The sequence below is a fragment of the Aotus nancymaae genome, unplaced genomic scaffold (genome assembly GCF_030222135.1).
Source record: "Aotus nancymaae isolate 86718 unplaced genomic scaffold, 86718_ANA_hifiasm-v0.15.2.pri h1tg000016l, whole genome shotgun sequence".
Taxonomy (NCBI): domain Eukaryota; kingdom Metazoa; phylum Chordata; class Mammalia; order Primates; family Aotidae; genus Aotus; species Aotus nancymaae.
Genome location: NW_026988428.1, coordinates 62,350,042 through 62,370,244, shown reverse-complemented (window position 1 = coordinate 62,370,244; position 20,203 = coordinate 62,350,042). Strand labels below are relative to the sequence as shown.

General features: G+C 40.1%; 1 protein-coding gene and 1 pseudogene across 5 annotated transcripts in view; one reads left to right on the top strand and one right to left on the bottom strand.

Moving 5' to 3' along the window:
- Nucleotides 1–20,203, top strand: part of DENND5B (DENN domain containing 5B) — a 209,301-nt gene that overhangs the window by 98,221 nt on the left and 90,877 nt on the right. For all 5 annotated transcript variants that reach the window (XM_064377434.1, XM_064377433.1, XM_012458431.3 and 2 more), the window contains one exon: nt 12,943–13,609. In XM_064377434.1, the coding sequence (XP_064233504.1) occupies nt 12,943–13,609 (667 nt within the window). The remainder of the gene's footprint in view (nt 1–12,942; nt 13,610–20,203) is intronic.
- LOC135275217 (large ribosomal subunit protein uL30m-like) lies at nt 15,528–19,533 on the bottom strand (annotated as a pseudogene).

Genomic DNA, 20,203 nt, shown 5'->3' with positions numbered 1-20,203 from the left:
TAGCATGGTGCTTTTTCTAAGGACAAATGCCTAAAGCACTTGGCACTTTGAATTTGATTCTTTACAGAGTACAGTAGTTTTCCTAAACTGTTACCCAATACTAAAATAATCAGGATGCCATTTTGCTGGAAGTTACTATTGTAGATACCTAGCATCATCTTTGGTGAAGACTACTAAAAGATATTAAGTAGAACATAACTGTTAGTTATCTTTATAAGACTTAGAAGAGTCCAGACAAGCATCTGACTAAAATAGTCAAACAGCAGTGACAAAAAAATAACTTATGAGCTGCTTATGCAGCAAATTAACAGAAAGGCATTTAGGAAAAGAGTGTTTAAATCAAGTAGTGGAAAGCTGGATAAGAATGTGAATAGATCATAATACTTCATCTTCTTAAATTAGTAAGATATTTAAAAATATAACATATTCTGTGAGAAATCAGAATGGTATTCAAAATGAGGTTCTAGCCTGAGCAACATAGGGAGACCCTGTCTCTACAAAGAAAAAAACAAGTAGCTGGGTGTGGTGGCACATGCCTGTGGTCCCAGCTACTCTGGAGGCTGAGGTGGGAGGATCACTGGGGCCTGGGAACAAGTATGTTCTAACTATATGAATCCACAGTCATTTGGAACAAAATGCCACACTTGATGTGTTTTTTTTTCTTCTAATCATTTGAATGAATTAATAGTGATATATCCGTGATAGCTTTTGCTTCTATCTGTAAAACATTAATCTTTAAAAGTAATTATCAGCTTCCTTGATCTGTCTTTGATATTTTCTTTACTCCTTGCCCCTGAGGTTGTTTTATGTAAGCAGCAAAAGTTTCCCCCTGAAGAATAATTGCAAAGGCTGTGTTTTGATAGTTAAGCACCACATAGCATTTTTTTATTGCTGAAACTCTAAAGGGATTTGCTTGTACTCCTGGAAAATCTCTGAAAAGCATCCCATTAAAGTAGTTTGCATTCAGGTCATAGATTTACTGCCTTTAATTTCCTCTTTGATTTACTGGTAAGTGTATTTGTATGAAGCTGTAATTTATTCCCACCTAAAGGTATAAAGCTTTGTCTTGCCTTTAGCAAAAATCCCTCTGCAGTGAGTCATCACCTTCTGTAATATTAGTCATTCCTCTAACAAACAACAGTGATGCTTTGAATAAAAGGTCATTAATTTCATACATAAATTAAGTACCCAAAGCAGTGAACTATGTATGTTTCATGTGTATGAGTGCAGTGCAAATAAAATAGGAAATAAATACAAGTGACAGGTGAAATAATTCCTGAATTAGTTTTTTTCCCCCTTCAGTTGCTGACTGAGAGATTTTTATGGAAAAAATGTGAATATGGCAGAACAGAAAAAACAATGCAATAAACAGTCATATATTTGAGACAGACTCACTCTGTCACCCCGGCAGTGCAGTGGTGTAATCCTAGCTCACTTACACCCTCTGCCTCCTGGGTTCAAGTGATTCTCATGCTTCAGCCTCTCAAGTAGCTGGGATTATAGGCGCATACCACCACGCCTGGCTGATCTTTGTATTTTTATTAGAGACAGGGTATCCTTATGTTGGCCAGGCTGGTTTCAAACTCCTGGCCTCAAGTGCCTGCCTCGGCCTCCGTGAGCTACTGTTCCTGGTCTGCATTTCATTTTAAATGAAATAAAGTATTGCAAACAGAGCTGAAGGTCGCCCACCCTACTTTCACATCTCTTTGAGGTAATCTGCTTATTGGCATCCATGACTATTTATGTAATATTCTAGTTGTTAGATCTTAAGTTTTTCTAGTTGATAGATCCTTAAGCCTGTATTGTACCCAAGAATTCATAGGAAGAAAACATGGTTAATAACTTTTAAGCAAACTGTATGAAAATATAAGGATTCTATTTTATGTCTGTCCTAAATGAAACATCATCAATATGATATTTTAAGTAACTAAAGAGTAGTAACTATTATAAAGCTCTTTACAGTTTGCTGTTTACTTTGATCACAAAGAAGGATACAGTGGCACGAAGAGCAAAGAGTAAACGGTAAAAGGTTGGCTGAACAAACCTATTCAGATGCTTATCTTGTAAGATTAAAAGGAAAAGGGCTATATATCCTTTTTGTAGACTTCGCAATTACTTGTATTTGAGATGGATAACCCCAAATTACTTTCATAGGTTTGACATTAGAATGAAAGTAAGTCCTCATTTTGAGCCAAGTTTAGGTTCATATTTCACAATAAAAAAATTTTTTTTTTCTTGAGACAGGTTCTGGCTCTGATGCCCAGGCTGGAGTACAATGGTACAATCTTGGCTCACTGCAGCTTCAACCTCCCGTGTACTAGTGATCCTCCCACATCAGTCCCCCAAGTAGCTGAGACTACAGGTGCGCGCCACGACGCCCAGCTAATTTTGATACTTTTTGTAGAGTCGAGGTTTGGCCGTGTTGCCTAGGCTAGTCTTGAACTCCTGGATGCAAGCGATCCACCCACTTTGGCCTCCTCCCAGAGTGCTAGGATTACAGGTGTGATCCACTGCGCCTAGCTGTATCTCACAGTAAATTATAGGAATGGGGCTCTCATTGCTGGAGGACCATTGCTGAGGGACCCTTCTGCTCCCACCCCCCGCCGTTTCCTTAACATTGCAGCTAGAATATTTCACTGGCATCTCAAATGCAACCTATCCAAAACAGAATTCATTATTCTTCCCACCAATCTTTGTCAGTGAATGGTACAGCCATCCACCTAGTTGCCTAGTCCAACAATGTACACATCACACTGAAAGTTCTCACTTACCCTTTCTCATATATAATCTTTTATCTGTCTATTTCTCTCTGTTTCCATATACTCACCTTGATGCAAACCATCAAGATCTCTTACCTGGACTTCTTTAGTAACTGTCTAATTGGCCTTCTGCTCCTGTCCATTTCATTCCTCATACTATAGCTTCTGTTTCTGCTGTTTAGTCTCTCTGGAAGGCTCTTCCACCTCTCGCTTCACCTAGTGAATTCTTACTCTTCCTAGATTTCACTGTAACCATTTATACAGAGAAGCTGCTCCTGACCATCAGCTTTCTACCATCTTATCAGCACTCAGTCAGGTCACCTTAGGTTCTCTTAGTACCTTGTACCTTTTTGTTTCACCTATCTCAGTTGTAATGAAATAACCGTTACGTAGCTAGTAGTCAACTGTGTATCTCCTGCTATAATGTAAGCACCACGAGGACAGGAACAGTTTTTCTAATTCACTGCTGCATCCCTAGCTTTGCGCAAAGTCGATGCTCAAATCATTGAATAAATGAAGTGATACTTACTTGCTTACAATACTTCTCTTTCTGTCCTTGACTAGGTGTGGCCTCTACTGCAAAACCATCTCTTAAGCAGGAGGAGTTACCCTCTTTTCTTTTCTTACAATATCTTGAACAGAGTCCATAGTAGCACTGATCACATTTTTTTAAACGTTGATTTCTGTGTCTGTCTTTCCTACTAGACTAGGATTTTTTTTTTTAAAAGATGGAGTCTCGCCATGTTGCCCAGGCTGGAGTACAGTGGCTATTCACAGGCGTGATCCCACTACTAATCAGCACGGGAGTTTTGACCTGCTCCGTTTCTGACCTGGGCCAGTTCACCCCGCCTTAGGCAACCTGGCGGTCCCCTGCTCCTGGGAGGTCACCATATTGATGCTGAACTTAGTGCAGACATCCGATCGGCATAGCGCGCAGAACTCCTGGACTCGAGATCCTCCAGCCTCAGCCTCCCAAGTAGCTGGGACTACAGGCACATACATGCCACTGTGCCAGGTGGAAAGGATTTTTATCTTTGTCTTTTGAGTTATCAATATCTAAGGCAAAACATGGGACAAAATAAGTGTTTATAGAAGAAGGGAGACAAGGAAGGGAGGGAGGAAGGGAGGGAGATATTCTGAGGAATGTGTTGTTAGGTGATTTTATTGTTGTGCCAACATCATAGAGTATATATACATACACAGACCTAGGTGATACAGCCACCTCTACTTCTAAGCCATATGGTATAACCTGTTGCTCCAACCATCGTCCTATATGCAGTCCGTTGTTGACCAGAACATTATTATGCAGTGCATAACAATGTATTTGCGTAATGAGGGAGAGGCCATGGAAGTCACAGAACAACAGAACGTGGAAAGAGGAGCTTTAAAATTCTAGCCAAACTGTCTGAAATGGTCCAGAGAAATTTAAGAACATTTGCTCATTCAAACTGGGAAAGTTCACACATGTCATTGTAAGCCTACTTTGGCTAAAGTAATCTGGTTACTGGTAGTAATCTGATCATCAGTGACACCTCTGATTTTTAGTTGTTTTATTGTGGGATCGCGAGGGGTTATTGTTAGTAGATAGCAATGTTATGGGTTAATTAGAGATGTCTAATACCATGATAAACAAATCTTGATTTATATTTCAGAATTTCTGAGATATATATTTCAGATTTTCTGAGATTTCTTGCAGTTCCTGACAATTTAACAATTCTGATGTAACTCAGGTTTTCTGAGAAAGTATCTTGTAGTTCCTGATATACAACAATACTGTATATCTTTTAAAAACAGAAAAATAATAGCATTTTGCAGTTCTGGTTTCCAGATTAGAAATATAATTCTTACTTTCTTTGATTTGTAGGAAGAGCATTTAGGAAAAATTCTTACATCTATTGTCTGTGGCATAGAAAGCCATTCTTCACTTTGAGCACAACTTTTGGCAAGCTTTTTCTGTAAATGTTGAATGTGTGCTCAAGAAAGCTACAAACCCAGGGCCGGGCGCAGTGGCTCACGCCTGTAATCCCAGCACTTTGGGAGGCCAAGGCGGGTGGATCACAAGGTCAAGAGATTGAGACCATCCTGGTCAACATGGTGAAACCCCATCTCTACTAAAAATACAAAAAATTAGCTGGGCATGGTGGCTCGTGCCTGTAATCCCAGCTACTCAGGAGAGTGAGGCAGGAGAATTGCCTGAACCCAGGAGGCGGAGATTGCGGTGAGCCGAGATCGCGCCATTGCACTCCAGCCTGGGTAACAAGAGCGAAACTCCGTCTCAAAAAAAAAAAAAAAAAAAGCTACAAACCCTTAAGGGAATATTTGGCAGCTGTTCAACAGCAGTTGAGCTGTGATTTTGTGATTTAGGGTGACAGAAATGCCTATCAATTAAATTAAATCTTTATGTCGACTTTGGAAGCCACTATGTTTCTGTATTGCCTACTTGATGGAAAAAGAATTACAAACGGAAGGCCAGGTGCTGTGGCTCATGCCCGTAATCCCAACACTTTGGGAGGCTGAGGCGAGCAGGTCACTTGAGGTCAAAAGTTCAAGACCAGCCTGGCCAACATGGTAAAACCTTGTCTCTACTAAAAATACAATAAATAAATAAATAAATAAATTAGCCAGGTGTGCATACCTATAATCATGCGCACTTGTAATCCCAGCTACTTGAGAGGCTGAGGCAAGGGAATTGATTGAATGAACCCAGGAGGTGGAGATTGCAGTGAGCTGAGATCACACCACTGTACTCCAGACTGGGTGACAGAGTGAGACTCCGTCTCAACAAAAAAAAAAGAATTACAGAGGAGATCAAGAGATTAACTAAGCCTGGTCTTTTACCCCCAGTTGTTGTTTTTGTTTTCTTGTTCATTCATTTATTCATTCAACCAATTGTTATATTCCTTGCACTGTGCTAAAAAAGTTTGAGTTTAGCCTGGAGCAAGAATAATTCAAATCATCTTTTGTATAATCTTTATTGACTACAATAAATATGTCAAATGAGGTTTTTGAGTTTGTTTGTTTGTTGGAGACAGAGTCTTACTCTGTCATCTAGGCTAGAGTGCAGTGGCACAGTCTTGGCTCACGGCAACCTCTGCCTCCCAGGTTCAAGTGATTCTTGTACTTGGAAGGCTGACTTCCAAGTAGCTGGGACTACAGGTGTGCACTACCACACCCAACTAATTTTTTGTATTTTTAGTAGAGATGGGGTTTTGTCATGTTGCCCAGGCTGGTGTTGAACTCCTGAGCTCAGGCAATCCACCTGTCTCAGCCTCCCAAAGTGCTGGGATTATAGGCATGAGCCACTGCATCTGGCCAAATGAGTTTTTATTCATGCTATTAGCAGTGCAGCTCATTAACTTGTTATGATGAAATCAGCCTTAATTTGAAGGTAGAATTATGGAGATTCTGTCATAGCCTTTGTTTATACAATTATTCCTAAGAAAGACTGAGAATAAGCGTTTTTTACCCCCTACCAAATTGAGGTATTCATAGGTTTTACCTAAGTCTGTATCTCATTCTGTCCAAATATACATAGTAATTTAATTAATGTAAAAGAATTGAGTAAATCTGCCTTAGTCCTTTGCATATTCAGTGTTATGAAATATGAAGACATTTTGACTGGTGCTCTAGTGACTGAGCCTCACAGTTTTTTCTTTTTACCCTTGTTGTCAATCACCATCTGTTATGGCCCCAAGTGGTATATTATTTCATTACAGTTCTCTTGAATGTTTAAAGCTGTTGAAATATAGTACTACTCCTTGAGTAGCTGGCAATCTAGAGATCAAACAGAATTATCCAATACTAGTAATGTGTATTTTTATATAATGTACATATGCTTACAGTGGTGCAAGACTTTAATTGCTTCTCCACAATAAATATTTTTTTAGAGGAATAACATTTTATGTCATGCAAAAGATGAAGAGAACGCTATTTTTTTATGAAAAGGTAAATGACCTCTCTGTGGTAGTATTTATGCAGAGACTTAAGGGAAGTAAGGGAGTGTTTTGATTACCGCTGCATGACAATCCATCCCCCTGTCACTTAATGGCTTAAAATAGAGATTGGCAATTTTTTTCACGAAGAACCAGATAGTAAGTACTTGAGGTATTGTAGGCATACAGTTTCTGCCACAGTCAGCCAGCTCTGTTGTAGTGTGAAGGCATCCATAGACAGTGCATAAATGGATGGATGTGACTGAGTCCCAGTAAACCTTTATTTACAAATCAGGTGGCAGATTGTATTTGACCTAAGGGTTTTTCTAAGTCTGTTTCTCCTGCTAAAATAAAATACTTCAGACTGAGTAACTTACAAGGAATAGGAATTTATTTCTTAGAGTTCTAGAGACTGAAAGTACAAGATCAAAGTGTCTGTAGGTTTAGGGTCTAATGATGGCCTAGTCTCTGCTTCTAAAATGGTGCTTTGTCATTGTGTCCTCCAGAGAGGACAAATGCTGTCTCCTCACATGGCAGAAAGGATGGAAGCAGAGAAAAGGCACTAGGGTGCTGCTCCTTCAACCTTTTATCTTTTATAAGGGACTAATCCTTTCAGGAGGGCAGAACCTGCATGACTTAATCACTTCCCAAAAGGCCCCACCTTTTAATACAGTCACCCTGAAGTGATGTTCCAGCATATGAATTTTGGAGGTACACGTACATTTAAACCCATAGCGGGGGTGTTGTGTGCTGACCCTTGATTTAAAGCAACAAAAACATTACTTAGCCGGGTGTGCTACCTACATTGCAGATATGTATATGTAGGTAGCACACCCAGTGTATATATAGGTAGCATATGTATATCTGCAATGTAGGTAGCTTTTGGTTGGCAGCGCCTGTGTTCTACTTGATGTCAGTTTGGGAGCTTCAAAGTCTGAAGACTGAAGTCATCTAAAAGCTCACCCACTCATAGGCCTGTCTCCTGGACCAGGCATATAGCTGGGCTTCCTTCTGTCTCTGTGTGGTTTTTCCATTTGGTCTCACTGGTCAGGCAGCTTCAGACTAGCTAAATTTTCTATATGTTGCCTCAGGACTCCCAGAGTGTGTTACCAGGTTACGAGAGAGAGAGGAGAGAGAAAGAGAGAGGGAGAGAGGGAGGGAGGGAGGAGGTGGAAGCTTTATTGCCATTTTTATCCTCTGCTCAGAAGTCACTACGTCACTTGTCACTGCTGTTGCATTTTACTTGACTAGGCCAGGGGTGGGCATATGTGGCCCCCAGGCTAAATCCATCCAACTGCCTGTTTTTACAAATAAAATTGTGTTGGAACAAAGCCATACCTTTGTGTTTTCAGGTTGGTGCAAAAGTAATTGCAGTTTGGGACTGAATTTTAAATCATAACTGGGCTCAAACACATCTTTATTAATCAAAGTAGGAACCATTCAATCAACACATTTTTACCAGCAAGAAAAAGTTTGTTTATCCCTGTAACATAAAAAAAATCAGTGCTTTGGGATTTGATGAACTCTTGGAAAGCATTTTCTGCATCCTGCTGGTTGTGGAAGCGTTTTCCCTGCAAAAAGTTTTCGAGATGCTTCAAGAAGTGGTAGTTAGTTGGCAAGAGGTCAGGAGAACATGGTGGATAAGGCAAAACTTTGTAGCCCAATTTGTTGAACTTTTGAAGCATTTTTTGTGCGATGTGTGGTCGGGCATTGTTGTGAAAAAGAATTGGGCTTTTTCTGTTGACCAGTCCCCACTCCAGGCTCTGCAGTTTTTGGTGCATCTCATTGATTTACTGAGCATACTTCTCAGATGTAATGGTTTTGCCGGAATTCAGAAAGCTGTATTGGATCAAACTGGCACCAGACTACCAGTCACCATGACCTTTTTTTTGGTCAGCAAGTTTGGCTGTGGGAAGTACTTTGGAGCTTCTTCTTGGTTTAACCACTAAGCTGGTCATTGCCGGTTGTCATATGAAATCCACTTTTTGTCGCACATCACAATTCGATTGAGAAATGGTTCGTTGTTGCTGTGTAGAATAAGAGAAGATGACACTTCAAAATGGTGATGATTTTTGTTTTTTTTTCTGAGACAGAGTATCGCTGTGTCACTCAGGCTGGAGTGCAGTGGCACTATCTGGGCTCACTGCAACCTCTACCTCCCTGGTTTAAGCAATTCTCCTGTCTCAGCCTCCCGAGTAGCTGGGTCTACAGGTGCACGCAGTCATGCCCAGCTAGTTTTTTCTATTTTAGTAGAGATGGGGTTTCACCATGTTGCCCAGGCTGATTTCAAATTCCTGAGCTTAGGCAATCTGCCCACCTCGGCCTCCCAAAGTGCTGGGATTACAGGTGTGAGCCACTGTGCCTGGCTGAAAATGATGATTTTTTAAATTTTCACTCAGCTCATGAGGCACCCACTTAGGGAGTTTTTCCTCCTTTCCATTTTGCTTCAAATGCCGAATGACCATAGAATGGTTGACATTGAGTTCTTCGGCAACCTCTTAGGTAGTTTTAAGAGGATCTGCTTCTGTGATTGCCTTCGGTTGGTCGTTGTCAACTTCCAACAGCCGGCCACTAATGTTCCTCATCTCCAAGGCTCTCATCTCCTTTGCAAAACTTCTTGAACCACCACTGCATTGTGTGTTAGTTAGCAGGGACATGCATTGTTGATGTTGTGATTGTCTCCACTGTTTTATGACTCATTTTGAACTGGAATAAGAAAATCGCTTGAGGCCAGGTGCGGTTGCTCACACCTGTAATCCCTCAGCCCTTTGGAAGGCTGAGGTGGGCGGATCACTTGAGGTCAGGAGTTTGAGACCAGCCTGACCAACATGGTGAAACCTTGTCTCTACTAAAAATACAAAATTAGTTGGGCATGGTGGTGCACGCCTGTAGTCCTAGCTACTCGGGAGGCTGAGGTATGAGAATTGCTTGAGCCCAGGAGGCGGAGCTTGCAGTGAGCTGAGATCATGCCACTGTACTCCAGCCTGGGTGACAAAGCAAAACTCCATCTCAGCGGTGGGGCAGGGAGATATCTAACATAATCACATTTATTTAAGAATGTATTCCAATACCAAATGGCAAATTCCAACAATGCAGAAACCATAATTACTTTTGCACTCATCTAATACAATGTAGAGTGGAGTAATTACAAAGACTGTATGACCTCCAGATCCTAAAATACTTATCTGTCTCTTTATAGAAAAAGTTTTCCAGACCCTGGTATAGGCACTCTTAGCAGCCCACCCAGGTTCAAGGAGAGTGGGCTCCACTTCTTAATGTGGGAGTGTCAAGGTTTGGATGAGTGTATGGAAGTAGAAATGTTATTGGAGCTATATCTGCCACAAGGAATGAGTCATGTGGATGCCAAGGGGAAGAGAGTTGCTGGGAAAGATAAGAGCAGATTTTGATGGGAGAATTCGGGGTGTGTTCGTAGAACAGTAATGTGCCATTGTTGCTGGAGCAGAGTGGGCAAGTTAGAGAGTACAAGATGAAGGCAGAGAGGTTGCTGGGGGCTGAGTCATGCAGGGCTTCCTTATAGGCCATTATAAAGACATCAGCTTTTAGTGAGATGAGAGTCCCTTGGAGAATTTTAGTGAGATGAGAGTCCATTGGAGAATTTTGGGAAGAGTAACAAGTTGTAATATATTTTTTGAGGATGCTTTGGCTGTTATATGGGAAATAGATTATGGGGGACAAGGGCAGAAGCAGAGAGATTGGCTGTTATATCCGGACAAGAGAAAAGGGTGGCTTAGATTAGAATGGTAAGAGTAAAGATTGAAGCAATTACTTTCTGATTCAGGAGGCTGAAGTGGGAGGATTGCTTTTACCCAGGAGTTTGAGGCTCCAGTAAACTGTGATTGTACCACTATAGTTCATCCTAAGTGATAGAGCAAGACCCCATCTCTAAAAAGAAAGAAATAAAAAAGCAGCAGCAGCAGCAATTGATTTCTGCATATATTTTTGAAGATAGAATTGGTAATATTTGCTGATGGATTGGATAATGGGGTAAGTGAGAAAGAGAGGAAGAAGTTAAAGATGACTCCAAGGTTTTTGTCTTGGGCAAATGAGATGGATGGAATTACAGAAAAGACTGATAAAAGGAGAAACAGATTTGGAGGAAGAAATCAGAACTTCAGTTTGGGACGTGGTAGGTTTGAATTGCCTATTTCACATCTTGATGGGATTGTCAAGTAGTTTCTTTTAAGAGTCAGATTCATGAGATTATAGATTTGGGAGTTAACAGAGTATATTTAAAATCATGGAAGAAGTTGCTCCAGAAATGAACTTGGATAGAAAAGAAACCCAAAATGTGGTGGCACAATCATGACATGAGTTTCAAAGCCAAGAGTTTTTAGGGAGAACGGAAGGACCACAATCTGAAATGGCTGTGAGGAACAGTTAGTACGCCCACCTGCCTTCATGCTTAATGACAGTTTTGTTGCGTTAATCTTAGGCCACCATCAAGATTTTGTTTTTAAGCAGTGGGAACCCAGAAATCTTAACACTGAAAGAATTCTACTCTACAAAATAAATGGAAGTGGAATGTGCATAGGGGAAGGAAGTACACTGGCCGTCTCAGCTTCCTCCTCTAGCCTCTCACCCCTTTCCAAGGCCCTGGGACATTCCTGCTACCTCCTTGGAACCCCTTTGAAAACCACTCCCTTCAGTGTTCCAAGATGGATGTGTTAAGAGGCACATCTAATTCTGTTCCTCTCCTAAAAACCCTTTAGAGGTTTCCCATTGTCCTCCTCACAGTTCTAACATAGCCTACCAAGGCCCTTGATGGGCTAACCCCTAATGATTTATCTTGCTTTCTCTTACGTCCACCCACCTTGCATTCTGTGCCCCACCCATACTGACCTGTTTCAGTTCCTCAAACTTTTCTGGGCTTTTGCACATGTTGTCCTCTCTGACTAGAATCTTTATCTACTAAGACATTTACTCATCCTGAGGTTTTAGTCTGGGCTTCATTTTTTCCTGATTGCTCCCTCTTTTCTAATGTGTATCTTCCTACTATTATGTATTTTTCCCATAGCAACCCTTATTTACCCTATCATAGCACTTCCTTTACTTTATAGTTTATGATTTTTAAAACTCATCTGTTATCCTCACTGGACTGGAAACACCATAGGAGCATGGGCCATATCTGTCCTTCCCACCGTTGTATCACAGATCCCCTCTCATAAAAGGCACTTAATACATGTTTTTTGATGGTTTGAATAAAGGAAGGAAGGAATTGTGTTTTCTTGATAATGTGGGGATGTGGGAGACAGTCTAAATTTTGTAACATATCAGTTATTAAATATGGAAAAAACTAGAAAGTAATATATGGTTAAATTATTTCTTTGTAAAAAGCATATTACAATATAAAAGTAGAAATATCTAAATATGAATAATGATTATTAGGATGGTTGAATTACAAGTTCTGTTTTCCTTAGTATGTTTCAACTTTTCTGTAATTTCATTTCAGTTATTTAAAATGCTTTAAAGAATCCATTCTAATTTTCTGTGCATTTTAAGTATCTTAAATATAGCATCTTTAGTTCCTCCGAGTAATTTTGTTCCCAAGTTTGACTCAATCCTGGGTAGTTCCCAAGAACTAGAGCATGGTCTTTACTAGAAGTAATCTAAAATGCCTTGTTTCTGTACTTCTGCTTTAGTAGATCAAAAAGCTTTCAATTTCTGAAGATTCTTTTTCTTGGATAAAATAACATACTATTAAAAATAGCAAAGATGATAGTGTTTTTATTATTCCTTGTTTAACTTACTAAATGAGCCTTTTCCTATTTCTCTGCTCTCCTGAAACATTTTCATCATTAATACAAAAATAGTACTTAAGTATTAAATATTTGTGAAGTGCTTTTGTATACTCTATCTTCAAGTCATTGATGTAGCAGCTATTATAGATACAGGAACTGAGCTCACAGAAGTTACATAGCTTGCTGAAGGCCACAGCCTTAGTTAGAGGTTTACTCTGGGACTAAATCAGTGATTATCTTGTTCTTAGTAAAGCTTCCTGCATGTAATATCACACAGAAGTTTTTCCCTTGTATATATTCTTTTTAAGAATAATTTTATTTACATGTATATGAGGAACTTACAATGTATTTCTAATTTAAGGCTATTGCCACTGTTAAATCTGGATAAAACCTGTCTTTTTGAATCCTGTTGTGTTAAAAAACAACATTTGTTTCTGGCTTGAAGTTATTTGTGTACTGCATTCTGATGCTTTTTTTTTTTCTTTCTTGCAGTTGTGCATGCCTAAAGGGCTATCTTTCAGGACACAAACTGACAATAAAGACCCCCAGTTTCACTCATTTATAATTACCAGGGAAGATGGTTCTCGCACCTATGGTTTTGTTCTCACTTTTTATGAAGAAGTTACAAGTAAGCAAATTTGCACAGCAATGCAGACACTCTACCAGATGCACAACGCTGAGCATTACAGCAGCGTGTATGCTTCATCTTCCTGCAGCATGGACTCATTGGCAAGTAGTCTTGATGAAGGAGACACAACTTCCCTTTTGAAACTCCAGCGATACAACTCCTATGATATCAGCAGAGACACCCTGTATGTTTCAAAAAGTATATGCTTGATCACACCATTACCATTCATGCAGGCCTGCAAGAAATTCCTTATCCAGCTTTACAAGGCTGTTACCTCGCAGCAGCCACCACCCTTGCCACTTGAAAGCTATATCCATAATATTCTTTATGAAGTACCCCTTCCACCTCCAGGGAGGTCACTGAAATTTTATGGTGTTTATGAACCTGTCGTCTGCCAGAGGCCAGGGCCCAGTGAGCTCCCCCTCTCTGATTACCCGCTTCGGGAAGCATTTGAACTCCTGGGATTAGAGAACCTGGTGCAGGTGTTTACCTGTGTTCTTTTAGAGATGCAAATCCTTCTCTACTCACAAGGTAGGTCTTCCTTGGATTTTACATTTTCCAAAAACAAATACTTATGCTCCCAACTACTGTGTTTCCATGGGATATATTACTAGGACCAAATAAATAATGATCACAGTCTTTTCTGTTTTGTATAAAGGAAGCAGGTATGATGGGACCAAAGGCTGAGATGAGACTGTGCTGTTTCTCTTTGAGGTGGCAGTTAGTGACTGCAGAGAGAAATAGGAAGGAACACAAGTGTTAACTTGGCTGATTTGGGTATGTTTATTTCTTAATGGAAATAGCCCTTTTTTCCTGATAATATATAATTGTCATTAAGAAAACATTATTTTGGGTAGGTGCGATGGCTTATACCTGTAATCCCAGCACTTTGGGAGGCTGAGGTGGGCAGATCATGAGGTCAGGAGATAGAGACCATCCTGGCTAACATGGTGAAACCCCGTCTCTACTAAGAATACAAAAAGTTACCCAGGTGTGGTGGCATGTACCTGTAGTCCCAGCTACTCAGGAGGCTGAGGCAGGATAATCACTTGAACCCAGGAGGCGGAAGTTGCAGTGAGCTAAGATCGTGCCACTGCACTCCAGCCTGGGCAACAGAGTGAGAATCTGTCTCAAAAAAAAAAAGGAAAAAATATTTCTTTTTCATAATGAGAGTAAGAGAATTCTGTTACTACCAGAAATGTGTAGACTTCCCATTCTTTATGGATTAGTAAAAGTTCACATCAAAACTCAACAAATATTGAAAAGGGGTAAATGAAAATGTTGACTCTGCAGCTTCCTGAGGCAATCAACTTTGGATCTTTGCCTGTGGGAGCATTTCATCTGAGTGAGAGAAAAGGTGAGCAGGCATGAGACAGATGACTTTCCCAGGTCTAACAGTTCTGCCAGAGTTGCGTATGTGTGTGTGTGGTTTTTTGTTTTTGTTTTTAATCTCAGAAGGAAGTTATCTTTGTGGTATCTTTCATTCAGAGTTCTCCCAACACATATTTAAGAAACTAACAAGCTATGGATTTTATCTTACCAGTACATTCATGATGACCAGTGTTGAGTCTAGACTAGGATACTAGTTCTCATATGAATATGAATGTATAGAGAAAATAGAGATGCTGTGTCTTAATGCATAGTGAATTGAAGGAAATTATAAAATAGTACCTGTGCATTGATAGATTCTTTGAAAAATGTTATACAGATATTTGGATTAGCTTTTTTTTTAGACAAGGTCTTACTCTGTCACCCAGGCTGGAGAGCAGTAGTGCAGTCACGGGTCACTGCAACCTCAATATCCCATGCTCAAGCTGTCTTCCCACCTCACCCTTCTGAGTAGCTGGTACTGTAGGAACATGCCACCACACCTGGCTCATTTTTTATATTTTGTAGTGATGAACTCACACTGTGTTGCCTTGGCTGGTCTCAAAATCCTGGGCTCAAGTGATTCTCCCACTTTGGCCTCCCAAAGTGCTGGCATTACAGGCATGAAGCACTGCACTCGGCTAGGGTTAGCATTTTGCTAACTTGTATTTAAGCTGGCAGAATTGTAGAGCAATCCCCTGACTGGTGCCGTCAAGCTTATTTTACCACTTTCCTTTTTTTATTTTTCTATTTTAAATTATAAGTGGGGCTGAGCCAAGTAGACTATATTTGTACTTCCCCATCTTGTGTGTATGTTGACACTATTTGTGTTGACAGCCGTTCGCAAGGTTGTATTTTCTTCAGTTTATCCAACATAATGTTCTTTGATAATGTGTTCCATGTCTCAATTTTTGTTGTCAGGAATTTATTCTCTAATGACCAATCTAAATTCTTTACTTTCTACTTTCTCCCACTTTCTTTTTTTTAAAAATATATTTAAAATATATTTTAATGAAACACTTTCTCATCATTTTTAAATAAAAAAACAATTTCCATTTTTAAATCTGAAGCTCCTCAGGCATTAGGACTTAATTGCTTTCTGCTCCACAGATTGCAGATGCCACTGTGCTACTGCATTAATTCCCCAGTGCTCTGGAGGCAGAGCTTAGACATGTCCTCCTCATTCAGAAGTCCTTGTGGCAGCTTCAGGGGCTTGATTCTTACCGACTGTTTAACCACTGTCAGTTTTGCATTCACTGAAGAGATATGCTTGTGAACTTGAGGGGTATGTGTGTTTTCTAATCTGAGCATCTGTATTAAATTTTTTTCCCAACATGGGCACCTTTTTGTATTTTTTTTATTGTGGTAACAATATGCAGTTTATGGGTATTCTGCGGATCTCCATCATATTTTTCATGATCTACAAGTGAAGGCCGAAACACTTTATATGGAATTCTTGACTTGGTAAATTTGTGATGACTCCAGTGAGAGATTTCACACCTTTTGTCCCAGACTGTAGTTCATTTTGCCTCTGAACTACTGAGAGCAAAATCCCTGTCATAAGTGTAGTGACTGTTCTCTTTAGAGGCAGCACCTGCTAAATGTTCAGCATGAACCTTCCCACCAGCAGAAGCTGAGGAGTCACTCCTTCCATCATTACTTACGGATCACCTTTTTGTATCTGAAAAAATTTATTTTAAGTAATTCTGTCTTCTTTCCTCCTTTTTTTCCCCTGAATGGGGTAGGGATTAGAGAATTGATAGAAGGGGCAGAGACTTGGAGCTTAATACCCTCAGGTGTTTTAGGCCATTAGAAAAAGAACTTTTTTTTTTTCAAGACAAGAGTCTCGCCCTGTTACTCAGGCTGGAGTGTAATGGCATGATCTCAGCTCACTGCAGCCTCTTCTTACCGGATTCAAACGATTCTTCTGCCTCAGCCTCCCAAGTAGCTGGGATTACAAGCCCCCACCACCACACCCAGCTCATTTTTGTATTTTTCGTAGAGACGGGGTTTCACCATGTTGGCCAGGCTGGTCTCAAACTCCTGACCTTGTGATCCACCTGCCTTGGCCTCCCAAAGTGCTGGGATTACAGGCATGAGCCACTGCTCTCGGCCGAAAAAAAGAACTTTATATTCTAGACTTAGAAGAAATCTTAAAGGCCATTTTCTTGAATCTTAAAGTTCAATTTATTTATGTTTTACCCAGAGAAGCAATTTGGGTTAGAAAGAATATTGGGGGTGGCCGGTTCTTTGTTTTTTGCCTTTAGATGGGGTCACACTGTGTTGCCCAGGATGGAGTATGGTGGCTATTCACAGGCACAATCGTGGCACACTACAACCTCAGACTCCTTGGCTCATACCTTTCACCTCAGCCTCCTGAGTAGTTGAGACTACAGGCACATACCACCATGCCTGGTTTAGAGTATTGGTTTTTGAAATCATAACAATTGTGGGTTCAAATATCTACTCTGTCATTTATTAACTATACCTATGGGTGAGTTAGGTAATCCTGTGTGACAGTTGCCTTATCCCTATAGGGATAATAGTTGGGTTGTTTTCTTTTCTCCTTTCTCACTGATTTATTATGATGATTAAAATAATACCAAATACTTAGGGTATAATTGACACTGACTAAATGATAGCTATTATAATAATTAGTTTTATTAGTCCCATATAATCTTCTATAAATTATACTTATCTCTAAGTTGTGAAGGTTCAACATACTACATTTAATATAAAACTTTTTTTTTTTTTTTGAGACGAAGTCTCACTTTGTCGCCCAGGCTGGAGTGCAGTGGCAAGATCTTGGCTCACTGCAACCTCTGCCTTCTGGGTTCAAGTGATTCTTCTGCCTCAGCCTCCCAAGTAGCTGGGACTATAGGCATGCACCACCATGCCCAGTTAATTTTTGTATTTTTAGTAAAGACGGGTTTCACCATATTAGCCAGGCTGGTCTCGAACTCCTGACCTCATGATCCGCCCACCTCAGCCTCCCAAAGTGCTGGGATTACGGGCGTGAGCCACCGTGCCCGGCCTTAACGTAAAACTTTTTAAAATTATATAGCCAAGACTTTATTTATTCCAGAGTTGAGAACCTAATAAATGTTCTTTTACATTGGGTACCATGCTTTTTTTAGAAGGCAAAAACCAAAAAACTGAAAAAACCCAAAACCTTCCATTATCACACTTCTTCTTTTATTTTTTATTTTTATTTTTTAATTGAGACGGAGTCTCGCTCTGTCACCCAGGCTGGATGGAGTGCAGTGGTGCAACCTCCGCTCCTGGGTTCTAGCGATTCTTGTGCCTCAGCCTCCCGAGTACCAAGGACTACAGGTGCACACCACCATGCCCGACTAATTTTTTTTGTATTTTTAGTAGAGATGAGGTTTTGCCCTGTTGACCAGGCTGGTTTCAAACTTCTGACCTCAGGTGATCTGCCTGCCTCAGCCTCCCAAAGTGCTGGGGTTACAGGTGTGAGCCACCGCGTCCATTCCACACTTCCTCTTTTAAATAGCACTTTATGTCTCACTGTTTGTGGTCTGTCCTGAGCTCTCCTGTTTCTGCTTTTTTTTGTTTGTTTGTTTTGAGACAGGGTCTCACTCTGGTACCCAGGGTGGAATGCAGTGGCGTGATCGTAGCTCACTGCAACCTCAAACTCCAGGGCTCATTCGCCCCTCAGCCTCCTGAGTAGCTGGGACTACAGGCATGCACTACCACACCTGATGAATGTTTTCTATTTTTAGTAGAGATGAAGTCTTACTGCACTGCCCAGGCTGGTCTGAAACTCCTGGGCTCAAGCGATCCTCCTGCCTCAGCTTCCCAAAGTGCAGGGTTTACAGGTGTGAGCCACTGCTTAGCTGGTCCCATTTGGTTTTATGGAGTTTGTTCAGGAGTTTTAGTTCATTAATATCTAACAATTTATTCAAATGAAGAATAAGCATTTATGGATATGGTTTTATACACTGAGTATTTTTTTGTAATTTGTATGCTGAGAACAGGAGTTCATCCTGAAATTATAGAGCTAGATTTTTTTTTAAATGTAAAGTGTCATACCCAAAAAAAGTGCCATACAGTAAATTTATAACCATTCACTAAAATCACTCTGTGTTAGGAATTGTGCTACAAAAATGTGTTGTATGTTTTGGATCTTTTCCCTACATTTAATCCTCTCAACAGTGAGTTAGTACTGTTCTCCATTTTTTGTTGAGGAGGAGATTGAGGCTCAGGTAAACTAAGTAATCTGTCCAAAATGATACAGCCAGTAAGTAATGTAGTACTACTAAAAATTGGGTTTGGATCAGTCTTTTTTCAGATACTTACGACTGTGTTAACTGTATTGGGCACTGCACTCAACCTCTTCTTATCTGTTTCAATATTTATTTTTAAATGATTAACTCATTCTGCAGGTCTATTTTAAAGATGTCATGCAGAATAATTGTAGAGTATAAAATGAAAGCTCTGTGTAAATCTAGATTTTAATAATTGACAATGTCTTTTCTATTAGAGAAAAATATTTTATTTAAATGAATGAAATAAGTTAATTTGTACTTGGGTGCCCTTCTTACTTTTCCTGTGTTAAGGGAGTTTTAATAACACGCGATACTTCATTTCTTACTCACTGATAAAGGTATGCCATAGATTTCAAAGCATTGCATGTGCTGAAGAATTACCATGAAAACCCAAAGTGAATCAAAGTAGATGGATTTCAGTGATGAAAATGTCCTTCTGGACTGATTTGAAATTCTGATCCATAGCCCATTTAAACCAATTCAATCTGTTATTTAGGAAGTGTATGTATCACTGTCACTTTGCAGTGATAACTAGCTAGAAATTCTAAGTAGAGAAAATGTGCCCAGGAAGTGAAGGCACTTTTCTAGGACCCCAGATCAGAAAGGGGCACTTTGTTCTGCAATCAGGAAATACCTGGAGCAGCACAGTATGAAGATCAGAGTATGATTCTCTTTTCAAAGAACTAGTGGAAGAATAAAAGATAGGGGGATTTAAAGACCAGTTTCTGACTTTCAATACCAATAATTAAAGTCTAAGGAACATTTTTTGGGCCTTGCTTACCTCCTTTGGTTCTTCATAGTGGAAATAAACCAGTACCCACCGCCCACACCACACTGCATGCCTTTGTGCCTTTGCGGTGCTCCTTTGCCTTCTCTCTGTCCTTTTCATTCCCCTTATGAGTTATATTTGAATTAAACCTTGTCAGAAAGTGGAAGCTAGTTGAAGTTTTCTTTAAAAAGTTGGGAGCTTTCTCATCACAGATGGCTAGGTATGCTCAAGTGGACATGATAGTTCTCCTTGGAACTGCCATCCGTAAACCAAGCAATACTTTGTTGATCAATTGAGAGATGTTTTTAGGGCATTGTCCAAGTGGCAATTAAATGCAGGAGCTTCTTCTACAGTTCCAAAGTCAGTCCTAGGGAAAAAGAGGCTCCCTACATGTGAGAATCTCCTTGCATTCCTCTGGTAACAAGATCCAGTATAAACCATTTCTTTGTCATTAGGGAACTCTTTTGGGCACTGTCCTCTCCCATTAGAACGTTTTTCCAAAAATCCCCCTAGATACCATGGGTATTTCAAGTTTCAACATTATTGTATGTCCTTCAGTCACAGGGGCACTTTTAATATCCAATAGCAAACTTAGTAATTGCCCCTAAAATGGAAATTCCCTAGTCCAGCACCCTGATAGTTGTCACTGGGAGGCACTCACAGGTTTTTGACAAATTCCAGCCCACACTCCACATACAG